The sequence below is a fragment of the Elephas maximus genome, chromosome 26 (genome assembly GCF_024166365.1).
Source record: "Elephas maximus indicus isolate mEleMax1 chromosome 26, mEleMax1 primary haplotype, whole genome shotgun sequence".
In the NCBI taxonomy this organism is placed as follows: domain Eukaryota; kingdom Metazoa; phylum Chordata; class Mammalia; order Proboscidea; family Elephantidae; genus Elephas; species Elephas maximus.
In genome coordinates, this window is record NC_064844.1 from 38,879,154 (window position 1) to 38,893,150 (window position 13,997).

A 13,997-nucleotide genomic window follows, 5' to 3' on the forward strand; every position below is an offset into this window, starting at 1 on the left:
TTGGTTAAATAGAGGGTCCAGGAAAGGGAGGAAGACCCTCAACAAGATGGACTGACACAGTGGCTACAACAATGGGCTCAAACATAGCAACAACTATGAGGATGACGCAGGACTAAGTACTGTTCCATTGTATATGGTTCCATTGGAACCAACTCAACAGCACCTAACAACAACAACCATAGACTATTGAATAGTCACTATCGGTATATTAATTATTTGATTAGAAGATGAATGTTAAGGATTTTTTAAAACACCATATATCTATGATATAAAACCTGATTTTTAAAAAATATTGAAAAATCATAGCTGTACTTAAAGAAGCTGTTTCACCTGAAATTTTATACTGCAACTTATGGAAGGGAAGCATACACATATATCACGTATTTCATACGGTCTGCATGTTTTACAAGAAAACCCCGTACATGATCTAATATTTGAGTTTTCTGATACTTGGAACATAAATCTCACTATTGATCTTTTCACCTTCCCGCAGTTTACTGACTACTGATATTTTTTCTTAATGTTTAATAGGATATGGGGTATAAAAGCCAATCATTTTTAGAAAATGCTATTCAAGCATGGTCTTAAAAGCCCTGAAGCCTTGTTGGTGCAGTGGTTAAGAACTTGGCTGCCAAGCAAAAGGTTGGCAGTTCAGATCCACCAGCTGCTGCTTAGAAACTCTATGGGGCAGTTCTACTCCATCCTGTAGGGTCACTATGAGTCAGAATCGACTCGATGGCAGTGGGTTTGGTTTGGTTTTTGGTTTAGAAGCCTAGAGCTAAATGGAAAGTTTCCCATGTTAGAAAAGTTACATAAACTTAACATTGGAACAAATGTTTACACTGATAATATGAGATGCCGTTTTAGAAAAGTGATATTAGATCAATAATAAACTAAAAAAGGAATGATTATAGTAATAAATGATCATTAAGTTTATATCTAAATTAGCAGGACAGTTTCTTTCCATTTTGAAAATGTCTTGTTTGCAATCAGAGGCAACAACCCCAACTTGGAAACTCAGTGTAATGTCACTTTTTTTTTTTTTTTTAACAGCATTATCAACAAATTGGAAGAACATGAGGAATTTTTCCCAGCATTTCAGGCATTTACTAACGATCTACTTCAAGTCTTAGGTAAGATCTTTTAGTGATGGTTAAATTTTGAGTCATAAGATTTCAGTGGATTTTTAGAGAAGAGCATTCCTTAGCTACTGGATAAATCTTTTTACTTAGAGCATTTGGTAAAAAGTGTTTGGAAACCACTAACACTTCTGGAAACAGACTTCCTAACTTGCTGTTCATCGACTCCACGGCAACTCCACAGCAACAGGTTTTTTCGAACTTGCTGTTTGAGTTGGTTGAGATTAGCCCACAGAGCAGAGAAGCACAGGCACTATAAGGCAATAGGGGCTGCCTTTGTTTTAGGACCTTATCATGAGAAATGGCCTTACTCTGGCCAGGCCCAGTTTAACCCTGACTCTGTCATGGCCTAATGAGAAATTTTGGGAGAATTTATGATCTTGGAAGGTTTTTTTTTTCATAGTTAATTTTAAGATATCACTTGCATTAATATGAAGTAATGTAAGGTAGTTAGTAAACATCTGTAGAAAAAAGTCAGTTTGAGAGCTTGAGTAGTAGTAGTCTCTTAGAGGGAAAAACATAATAATTTGCTTAGGAGTCATAGGCAAAATAGAGACCATAAGTCTCTTATTTCAAATGTGATTATATATGGCTATAAAATTAATTTATCTTAATATTAAGAACTTTTTTATTTAAAGTTTGAAGTGATTTATTCACCAGTGAATTTCTATTATAACTCATTTGAAAGTTTTTTGTTTTCTAAAACTGGCTCCATGACATAAGAAATCAAATTATTAAATTAAAAGAGAAAATGAGGATTGGTCAGAAGATAAGGGAATGAGTAAATTAAAATTTGGTAAGAAGATGAATAAATGACAGAACTATCTGATTGGAGTATATGGCCTAGTGAACATAAAGGGAGTTTTGTGGCCAGTTTTATGTAGACCATGGAAGCAGAAGAGACAGTAGTAGGTGAGCATGTTTTAGGCATGCTCATATGTTTAAAAAGGTCATACCAAGTGAAAATGTAATTTGAAAGTTAACTTAAGCTGAGACATGAAATTGTGTAAGTGTGTTGCCCTCGTATCTTGAAGAGCCATATTTCATAGAATAATATGATTCTACTTGCTTTAGGATGGCTATTAAACAGTGAAATTCTCGTCATTAATGCATATTTGGTACATTAACAAACACTTAAAGCAAAGAAATGCTGGTGACACCTTTTCAGAATCCTTCTTCAGAAACTTCCTCTCAGATATTGTGACACTTAGCATTGCTCAGATAGGTCGTTTGCTTCAAAAAGCCAAGTCTCCCATTGTTTTGGTCACAGTTTAAATTCTGAAGTTAAATATTATATTTAACATTGGGAAACTTAAATCAATTTGGTAAATATGACTTTTTTTTATTATTGGATTTTATATTAAGTATTTTTTAGCCTTCCCATTCTCTGTGAGGTTCACTAATAAGACACATTTCGTATTTAGTGAGAAAAAAATGTGATTTCAGGTTGAGGGGTAAAGGATATTTTACCTGTTAACCTGATTAGGGTCGGTGCCCCAGAGCAGTCGAGCCAGTGAAACATACTCCAAGTCAGAAAGAGTGAGAAAGTTTATTAAGGAGATACATACATCACCGGGGACCCAGGAGCAACACAGGTTGTCTCTATGGAGTCCCAAAGAGCAGTTTTACATTGGAGCTTCTTTAGAATCTTACGAGGGCTACAAGTGTCTTTGTAGTTCCCTGCCAGACATTTCCTTATTAGGCTAAACACATACATATCTGCTACTGGGCTCCAACTTCCCTGTGCAGGGCTATATGCCCCAGGTAGCCCCGCCAGAACAAAAGGTTATTTGCATCAGTTTAAAACAAAGAACAAAGCCATTAAATTTGATCAAAACAAAGTCATTAACAGAGGTATGTGAAGAAGGCAGCAGAGGAAGAATAACTTATAGATTTATCATGGCCTTAGTTATGTTTTCGAGGGCAATGGGTTAGTTATGTTAAGCTCTCAGTTGCCCATTTTGAAATAAAAACATGCTGGGGAGTATTCGGGGTCACATACCTTACCACGACATAAAGTGCGAACTAAGTTCTCTGTTGTAGGTTTGCTTATTTTGCTTCCTATATCTTGATGCATTTAAGTAGATCCAGACAAGTATTCTGACTGAAGTTAGGAACTTAAAGGACTAAATGAAGTGTTCACGCTAAAGGAAAACCACCAAAATCCAGCTAGACAATGGAGGGGGAAAGATGAAATCCAAGGAGACATGTTTTTTGTAAAAGAAATGAGTTGATGAACAATGGCCTAACGGAATAAGCTAGAAAAAAAGTAGTATCTAGAGAATCTGCCTTTGGGGCTCACCTTAAAGTAGGCTTGGGATCTAGACAATGAGAGAAAGAATCCTGCTTCCTCTGTAGCTAGAAGCTTTAGGCTGTTGAAAGAAGATAGCCTTAGGAAGAGACATCAAACTCAGAACCTGGCAGTGAAGAACCTGAACTGGTTTATCTGCTAAATTAAAAACCAGGCTAAACCCTAGAATTGCATACATTGCAATTACGTGCTGTATACATTGCACCCGAGGTTTGTACTCTGAGAAGACTCACACCTATTGTTAGGTAGTAAAGTTTCATCCTAAAAGGTGGACCTAAGAGTGACCCTATTAAGGAGAAATTCTTTCACGAGAATTAAAGAGGATAAAAAACAGGAAATTCCTAAATCCTCAGATAAGGACCCGGAAGGAGGCAGTTTTCTACCTGGAATTTCACCATGTGAGCTAACCCAGGATACCCTGGTAGCGTAGTGATTAAGTGCTACGGCTGCTAACCAAAGGGTCGGCAGTTCGAATCCGCCAGGCGCTTCTCGGAAACTCTATGGGGCAGTTCTACTCTGTCCTATAAAGTCGCTATGAGTCGGAATTGACTTGACGGCACTGGGTTTGGTGTTTTTGTGTTTGGTTTAAGCTAACCAATGTAACTATACAGATTTAGAGAGATACTAACATAAAATCATAAATGTGACCAGCTGGGTCTATTAATAAAAGTATGCTGCTAATGAGGTTAATATCAGAGTCAGAGGATGCTTGTAGGTATGTTTCTCAATCAGTAAAATTTTATCACCACAACTGGAGAAAATTTCCACGTGCACACAAGCACCAATATTGTTGCCTTTGTGTTTGAAACATTACATAGAAGTTCTCATTTCATCTGAGCATATCACAAGACTGGTATTTCTAGCTATTTTTCTAAGTACTCTTCTTTATTATTGCTTTTCTTTTACAGAAATTGATGATGTGGATGCCATTGTACCTGCAGTAAAGAAATTAAAAGTACTTTCATACTGAAAATGAATCAAATCATTTTTACTGTGTAAATTGCATTTTTAGGCAGTCTAAATATTTTATATGGTTAATCTTATTCGGAGACAGGAACTAAAAAATTTATTCACTCTCAGAATTCGCCTTGTCTTAGAATTGGTTCCCTCTCTATCCATACAATTTTTTTTTTTTTTAACTTTTTAGGTTTTTATACAGAAAACAGTTACTGAATTAATTGGACTTTAGATCGCCCTAATTGCTTCTTAAACAATTCTTGATTGAATTATGTCTCCAAAAAACTGTGTGTATCAACTTGGTTAGGCCATGATTCCCAGTATTCTGTGGTTGTCCTCCATTTTGTGATTCTAATTTTATGTTAAGAGGATTAGGGTGGGATTGTAACACCACCCTTACTCAGTTCACCTCCCTGATCAAATGTAAAGGGAGTTTCCCTGAGATATGTCCTTCACCACCTTTTATCTCTCAAGATAAAAGGAAAGGGAAGCAAGCAGAGAGTTGGGGACCTCATACCACCAAGAAAGAAGCACCAGGAGCAGAGCGTGTCCTTTGGACCTGGGGTCCCTGTGCCTGAGAAGCTCCTCCACCAGGGGGAGAGTGAGGACAAAGACCTTCCTCCAGAACTGACAGAAGGAGAAGGACTTCCTCTGGAGCTGATGCCCTGGACTGTAAGAAAATAAATTTCTCCTTGTTAAAGCCATCCACTTGTGGTATTTCTGTTAAAGCAGCACTAGATGACTAAGACAAGGAGCTAAAATATAAGGTTCTTTTAAAGTAGAATGTGTAAGTAAAAGAGAAACTTAGGGAAAGATACTGCAAGTAATAGAAAGATTGCATTGGAGTTTAGGGTTCAGGGAAACAGGAATGCCAACGGCTCTCTTAAGTCCTGCCAGTAGGAAGCTATTGCTTTCCTGGCAAGGATTAAATGGCACATTATATTAAGATAGGTCTCATGGCAGTTGGCCTTTCAAAGCAGGAGGAAGAAACGGAAAAAAGAAAATGTTTTATCATTATGTTAGGTTAGGAAATGAATCATGGGTAAAATAGAGAGTAGATAGAAGTCCCTCATTTAAAAGAAAAAAAAGTGCCTTTTTGCAATCTTGATTATAATGTATTTTTTATAAGATCTTAAATAAAATTTTTATAAAGACTTTTCAAACATAATTGTCATCAGTGACTTATTTGTATTACTCACAAATAATGAGTCAGATTCGCTTCCTAGGCTGAGCCTTCCTTGGGCAACTGGTACACCCTTGCTACATTTAACGTTAGAGTACTTTTCTTGCGCCTTGTGCTTATTCTCTGTTAACAACAGTCAGTCCGACTATCTTAAGGAACCAGTGTTCACACCTATGAGTACAAACCACTTGAGGCTACCTCCTCCTCCTACCTTTGGTAAGTAGCAGGTCTGGGAAGACTTCTCAGTTATTCTTGTTGCTTGTAATGTAGAATATTGTAAAGCATTTCCAGGAAGCAGCATAGTAGGATGGAGACAGTGAACAAGCATCCACATCCTTAGTGTTGTGACTTTGGCTTAGGAAGCAGATAATACCTTAGATTCCTTCTGGATTTAAAATTCTTTGTTTTATCAGCCTGCAATTACATTTATAATCACTAGCCTACAATTTGTGGAAGAATCTGTATCTTTGAGGTATAGAAAAAGTATTTAGATATTCAGAAAGGTAAAAACTATGAATTGATTAGATTACTCTAAGGAATTGCTGTGAAACAATTTGGAAATCTAATATTTGAAAGGAAGAAATGTAATTTAAAAAAAAAACTTTACACCTACTATTTCGCAGCTAGCTTAAGAGCCTACAGTTAACTTTTAGTTTAAAACAGAGGTCTTCAAACTATTCCTCAGAGGCCTAGGGACTTCTTGAATGTGCCTCAGGGACCATGGAGAAAGTCAGTAGGAAGGGCTTTAGGCCCATCCCTTATCAGATCCACTTTTGCCCAATTTTAATTATTTACAATATAAGTCAGTAAGCACTGAAATTATTGTTTTGCTCTTAATTTTTTTGTTTTGTTTAACAGTTTTATTGAGGTATAGGAGTCCTGGCGACACAGTGGTTAAGAGCTATGGCTGCTAACCAAAAGGTTAGCAGTTTGAATCCGCCAGCCGCTGCTTGGAAATCCTGTGGGGCCCTTCTACTCTGTGCTGTAGGGTCACTATAAATTGAAATTGCTTGACAGCAACAAGTTTCTTTTTTGTTTTGTTTTATTTGACATATAATAAACCACACATATTTAAAGTGTACAATTTGATAAGTTCTAATACATGTATACACCCATGAAAGCATCACCATAATCAAAATAATCAACATACCTGTCACGGCAAAAGTTTTCTCTTTGCCTATAGTAATCCCTCCCCACTCCTTCCTGTTCCTAGGCAACAACTGATCTGCTTTCTGGCAGTATAGAATTAGTTTGCATTTTATAGAATTTTATATAAATGGAATCATACAGTATGTCCTCTGTTTGTCTGATATATTCCACTAAGCATAATTACTTTGAGAGTTTTGCACCTTATTGCACATATTAACAGTTCCTTCATTTTTATTGCTGTATAGTATTCCATTGTGTGAATATACCATGATTTATTTATCCATTCATTCGTTGATGGATATTTGAGTTATCTTCAGGTTTTGACTGTTACAAATAAACTGCTGTGAACACTAATGTACAACTCTTTGTATGGACATATGCCTAAAAAAAAAAAAATTTTTTTTATGCCTGATAAATGTAAAAAGGTGTTGTTTCATTCCCATTGAGATCGGGAACCAGACAAGGATGCCCTTTATCACCACTTTTATTCAACATTGTGCTGGAAGTCCTAGCCAGAGCAATTAGGCTAGATAAAGAAATAAAGGGCATCCAGATTGGCAAGGAAGAAGTAAAAGTATCTCTATTTGCAGATGACATAATCTTATACACAGAAAACCCTAAGGAATCCTCCAGAAAACTACTAAAACTAATAGAAGAGTTCAGCAGAGTATCAGGATACAAGATAAACATACAAAAATCAGTTGGATTCCTCTACACCAACAAAAAGAACATCAAAGAGGAAATCAAATCAATGCCATTTACAGTAGCCCCCAAGAAGATAAAATACTTAGGAATAAATCTTATCAGAGATGTAAAAGACTTACACAAAGAAAACTGCAATACACTTCTGCAGGAAACCAAAAGAGACATAAGTGGAAGAACATACCTTGCTCGTGGATAGGAAGACTTAACATTATAAAAATGTCTATTCTACCAAAAGCGATCTATACATTTAATGCAATTCCGATCCAAATCCCAAGGACATGTTTCAATGAGATGGAGAAACAAATCACCGATTTCATGTGGAAGGAAAAGAGGCCCCGGATAAATAAGGCATTACTGAAAAAGAAGAACAAAGTGGGAGGCCTTACTTTGCCTGATTTGAGAACCTATTATACCGCCACAGTAGTCAAAACAAACCTAGTACTGGTACAACAGCAGATACATGGACCCATGGAATAGAATTGAGAATCCAGACATAAATCCATCCACATATGAGCAGGTGATATTTGACAAAGGCCCTAAAACAGTTAAATGGGGAAAAGACAGTCTTTTTAACAAATGGTGCTGCCACATAACTGGATATCCATCTGCAAAAAAATGAAACAAGACCCATACCTCACTCCATGCACAAAAACTAACTCGAAATGGATCAGAGACCTAAATATAAAATCTAAAGCAATAAAGATCACGGAAGAAAAAATAGGGACAACGTTTGGAGCCTAATACATGGCATAAACAGTATAGAAAACATTATAAAGAACGTAGAAAAACTAGATAACTGGGAGCTCCTAAAAATCAAACACTTATGCTCATCCAAAGACTTCACCAAAAGAGCAAAAAGACTACGTACAGACTGGGAAAAAGTTTTTAGCTATGACATTTCTGATCAGTGCCTGATCTCTAAAATCTACATAATACTGCAGAAAGACAAATAACCCAATTAAAAAATGGGCAAAGGATATGAATAGACACTTCACTAAAGAAGACATTCAGGTAGCTAACAGATATGAGGAAATGTTCACAATCATTAGCCATTAGAGAAATGCAGATCAAAACTACAATGAGATTTCATCTCACTCCAAAAAGGCTGGCATTAATCCAAAAAACACAAAAGAATAAATGTTGGAGATTGTGGAGAGATTGGGACACTTCTACACTGCTAGTGGGAATGTCAAATGGTACGACCACTTTGGAAATCAATTTGGTGCTTCCTTAAAAAGCTAGAAATAGAACTACCATCTGATCCAGCAATCCCACTCCTTGGAATATATCCTAGAGAAATAAGAGCCTTTACACGAACGGATATATGCACACCCATGTTTATTGCAGCACTGTTTACAATAGCAGAAAGATGGAAGCAACCAAGGTGTCCATCAGTGGATGAATGGATAAATAAATTATGGTATATTCACACAATGGAATACTACACATCGATAAAGAACAGTGATGAATCTGTGAAACATTTCGTAACATGGAGGAACCTGGAAGGCATTATGCTGAGTGAAATTTGTCAGTTGCAAAAGGACAAATATTGTATAAGACCACTATTATAAGAACTTGAGAAATAGTTTAAACTGAGAAGAAAACATTCTTTTGTGGTTACGAGAGTGGGGAGGGAGGGAGGGTGGGAGAGGGGCATTCACTAATTAGATAGTAGATAAGAACTACTTTAGGTGAAGGGAAAGATAGCACACAGTACAGGGGAGGTCAGCACAATTGTACTAAACCAAAAGCAAAGAAGTTTCCTGAATAAACTGAATGCTTCAAAGCCCAGTGTAGCAGGGGCAGGGGTCTGGGGACCATGGTTTCAGGGGACATCTAAGTCAATTGGCATAATAAAATCTATTAAGAAAACATTCTGCATCCCACTTTGAAGAGTGGCGTCTGGAGTCTTAAACACTAGCAAGCAGCCATCTAAGATGCATCAATTGGTCTCAACCCACCTGGATCAAAGGAGAATGAAGAACACCAAGGACACAAGGCGATTACAAGCCCAAGAGACAGAAAGGGCCACATGAACCAGCGACTACATCATCCTGAGACCAGAAGAGCTAGATGGTGCCTGGCTACAACCGATGACTGCCCAGACAGGGAGCACAACAGAGAACCCCTGAGGGAGCAGGTGAGCAGTGGGATGCAGACCCCAAATTCTCATAAGACCAAACTTAATGGTCTGACTGAAACTGGAAGGACCCCGGTGGTCATCGCCCCCAGACCTTCTGTTGGCCCAGGACAGGAACCATTCCCGAAGCCAACTCTTCAGACATGGATTGAACTAGACAGTGGGTTGGAGAGGGATGCTGGTGAGGAGTGAGCTTCTTGGATCAGGTGGACACTTGAGACTATGTTGGCATCTCCTGCCTGGAGGGGAGATGAGAGGGTAGGGGGGGTTAGAAGCTGGCGAAACGGACACGAAAAGAGAGAGTGGAGGGAGACAGCGGTCTGTCTCATTAGGGGGAGAGTAATTGGTTGTGTGTAGCAAGGTGTACATGGGTTTTTGTGTGAGAGACTGACTTGATTTGTAAACTTTCACTTAAAGCACAATAAAAATTATTTTTTTTTTAAAAAAAGCTGTTGTTTCATGTATTTGTTTTTTCTGTTCTGTTTTAGTTTTGGCTTTGGTTGTTTCAGACAGATTGGTAAATCTGGTTTCTGTTACTCTGTGCTCTCCAGAAGTAGAAGTTTAGAAGTATGATTTTTAAATCTGCAAATAATAGAATTTCTTAGATTGCTTTTTTATCATTTTTCTTTTTAATGGCTTAATACAATAGACATTTATTATCTCACAGTTTCTATAGGTCAGGAATCCAGGCACGGCTTAGCTGGATTCTCTGCTCAGGGTTGCATCAAGGTGTCAACCAGGTTTGGGGTCTCATCCGAGGCTGGGGGTTCTCTTCCAAGCTCTTGTGGTTGCCAGCAGAATTCATTTTGTTGCAACACTCATGGCAGCTTGCTTCTTGAAGGCCAGGAGTAGGGAGTCTGACTTCACAACCCTCTTTGAAAGGGCTCACCTGATTAGATCAGACCAACTGTGATACTTTCCCTTTTGATTGTCTTGAAGCCAACATCTGAGGGACCTTACTTACAGCTGCAAAATCCCATCATTTTTGCCATGTAAGACAACATAATCATGGGAGTGATATGCCATTATCTTTGCCATATCCCACACTCGAGGGAGAGTATAAGGGCAGAGGGCATTGGAGTTAATTTAGAATTCTTTCTACCACACCCAGAAATTTACATAAAATTAATTATTTTAAAATATACCATTCTGTGGCATTTAGTACACTCAGATATCCTTGTGGCTTCCTCTCTTTATCTCCTTGTAGTCTTTGTTCAACCCTGACAGTCCCTATCCCCCTTCCCTGCTATATTTTTCTCCAATGCCATTATCCCTTTCTCATATACTACCTAATTTACTTATTCACCTAGTTTATTGCTTATCTCCCCCCAGTAGAATGTAAGTAAAGGAAGGGATTTTTTTGTTTTGTTCACTGCCCAAATTCTGGGCCGATATTAGTGCCTGGCACCGATTAGGTGCTCAGTACATAGATTTTTTTTTTTCTTATTATACTTCAGATGAAGGTTTACAGAACAAACTAGCTTCCCATTAAGCAATTAATACACATATTGTTTTGTGACATTGGTTACCAATCCCACAACATGTCAACACTCCCTTCTCGACCTTGGGTTTCCTTTTATCAGCTTTCCTGTCCCCTCCTGGCTTCTAGTCCTTGCCCCTGGGATGTTGTGCCCCCTTAGTCTCATTTTGTTTTAGGGGCCTATCTGATCTTTGGCTGAAGGGTAAACCTCAGGAGTGACTTCATTACTGAGCTAAAAGGGCGTCCGGCTACCCTCCTCTCGGGGTTTCTCCAGTTTCTGTCAAGCCAGTAAGTCTGGTCCTTTGTGTGTGTGTGTGTGTGTGTGTGTGTGTGAGAGAGAGAGAGAGAGAGAGAATTTTGCTCTACATTTTTCTCCAGCTCTGTCTAGGACCCTCTATTGTGACCCCTGTCAGAGCAGTCGGTGGTGGTAGCCGGGCACCATCTAGTTGTGTTGGACTCAGTCTGGTGGACACTGTGGTAGTTGTGGTCCATTATTCCTTTGGACTAATCTCTCCCTTGTGTCTTTGGTTTTCCTCATTCTCCCTTGCTCCCAAAGGGGCAAGACCAGTGAAGTATCTTCATGGCCACTGATAAGCTTTTAAGGCCCTCGACGCTACTCACCAAAGTAGAATATAGAATATATCATTTATTTCTAATTTTATTGCATTGTAGTCAGAGAACATGGGCTTTTGGTATTGAATCTTTAGAATTTGTTGAGACTTACTTTGTAACTTCGTATATGATGAATTTTTATACATGTTCCATGTATACATTTTAAAAAGTCTAATCGCTATTTGTTATATATGTATTATACTATTATGTTGTTTAAGTTTTTATTTCTATCCTTTCTTGTCAGTTTCTGTGAGATACTGAAATCTCTCACCATGATTATGGATTTATAATTCTGTCAAATTTTGTTTTATATATTGAGTCTTTTTTGAAAGTATATATAAGTTCATAGTTGATATATCTTCCTGAGTATACCTCTTTATTGCTACTAATGTGTATCTCCTTGGATGTAATTTTGTCCTTTCTTTTAATTAATACTTGATGAGTATTTCTTTTCCATTTTAATTTATTTCACTAAACATTTTTATTGTAAAACATAACACATATGCTAAAAATTATATTAATCATAGTGAATGATTGTAAAGTAAAACCCATGTAACGGCCAAGAAATGCAACCTTGGTACTCTTAAAAGGCCATTTTTTTAACCAACCATATGTCCCTCCCCCTGGAGGTAACCATATCTTGCTTTTATGTTAGTTGCTTCCTTTATTTTTTTGTTTTTAATAATTTTGCTATGTTTGTATATATGCCTAAACCAGTATGGTTTCATTTTGCCTGTTTTTTAACTTTATAAAAATAGTATTTTTCTTTATTACTATTTCTTCCCCACTACTGATTTGGAAGCTTTATGTTTCAACTCTATTAGTTTTGTTACTCTATTTTACGAGTTATCTTACAAATTCCAATACATACTTTGTCAGTCAGGGCCCAGTCAAGAGACAGAAACCATATTGCACTGGTAGCCAAACAGGAAAAATTTAATATGAGAATTGCTAACTAGTAAAAGCTGGTTAACTACTAAAAGAGGTGAATGAAGACTCTAAGTGGGTATAAAAGTATCAATTTCAGAAAGCAGATAATACCCACAGGCTAAAGGAGAGTAAACAAGGAACTTAGAAACTTAGAAGAGAGCTTCCTCACTGCCACCCTGACCGTCCAGTCTGAAATTTAGACCTGAGGAGAGGTTTGACTGCCACGGGAACATGCAGACCACCTCTGGCAAAGAAACATCCCAGAGGGCACTGGCTGCTGTTGAACTATGATGGTCACAATTATGATGGCAGAGACTGAAGGCATGAGTGAGGTAAACTGCAAGGGCCTCTAAGGTAAGGAACAAGTGTTTAGACAGGCTGATCTGCTGGCTGGATAGAAAACAGTGCTTCAGGACAAAAAGCAGTGTCCCCCCTCCAGGCCCTCTATTGGCAAAGCCTAACATCAAGCCCACTGGTAAAGAAGACAAGTCTGCAGTAGCTCCAGCATCACTAAGCAGGGGCAAAGAAGGGGAGATTCGGAGCTGAGAGGTAATAAATTAGTAACTGACTCACATACTTACTTTTATGTTTTTCTAATAAATTACAAATATCTTTACCTTCATAAGATAAAAACTTGAATACTTTTTCTCTCAACCAGCCCCACCTCCCATCTATCAATACTTAGATGTCATTTTAGTTCCACTGTGTTTTTGAATCCTTGCAAAACTTTTTGGTCGCTTGCTTTCTTGTTTATATTTTTTAAACGATTAATACTTACTCAGGTTTACCAACATTTTATGAATTTCTTTGCTTCCCTCCCACATGCCAGTGTTACCTTCGTGGTATGTTTTCCTTCTTGCTGAGGTACATCTTCTGGCCATTTTTCAGTCTGATATTTCTGCATGTGTTATATTTTTTTAGCCTGTTTTTGTTTCGTGAGTTTTGCCAGTGAGCTTCCTTTTAATGGGAATTGTCAGCTGCAGTAGTCCCACATGTGGCCTGGCTGGGAGAGGCAACCTAAGGGCCAGTTTTATGGTTACTTCTGTCAGGGCTTCACAGAGTTCCAGGTTCTAAAGCAATTTTCATAACAGTTTCTAGGTCTGGGGGTTCCCCCTGCAAGTTGATGTTTTGTAACTTCAGACCCCATGCTCCCATGGGGAAGACTAGGGCCTTTAGTTTCTCACAGTTGATTGTTTCCACCCATTTCTGGCAACCAATTCCTTGCCCTCATTTGTAGCCAAGGTGTTTTCTGATGGGACAACTTTTCACCTCCATGTTGCACGCACATGGCCTGTAGCCTTATCTCCTGTCTGGTGTATGCTAACATTCTAATCCCAAAAACACCTGAACTCCCCTTAAGCCCCTATACACTGATTTGGTTTTCCTCTTTG

The 13,997-nt window shown here is 38.0% G+C and overlaps 1 protein-coding gene across 9 annotated transcripts in view; it reads left to right on the forward strand.

The window, feature by feature from the left end:
- The window catches only part of CEP70 (centrosomal protein 70), a 144,328-nt gene extending 138,782 nt beyond the window's left edge, over positions 1-5,546 (forward strand). For 7 of the 9 annotated variants that reach the window (XM_049870202.1, XM_049870203.1, XM_049870200.1 and 4 more), the window contains 2 exons: positions 1,054-1,133; positions 4,359-5,543. In XM_049870202.1, the coding sequence (XP_049726159.1) occupies positions 1,054-1,133; positions 4,359-4,420 (142 nt within the window). In that variant the 3' untranslated portion in view covers positions 4,421-5,543. Of the gene's footprint in view, positions 1-1,053; positions 1,134-4,358 lie in introns of all 9 variants that reach the window. The other 2 variants (XM_049870206.1, XM_049870208.1) reach the window with 2 other exon arrangements.
- Positions 5,547-13,997: the final 8,451 nt, after the last annotated feature.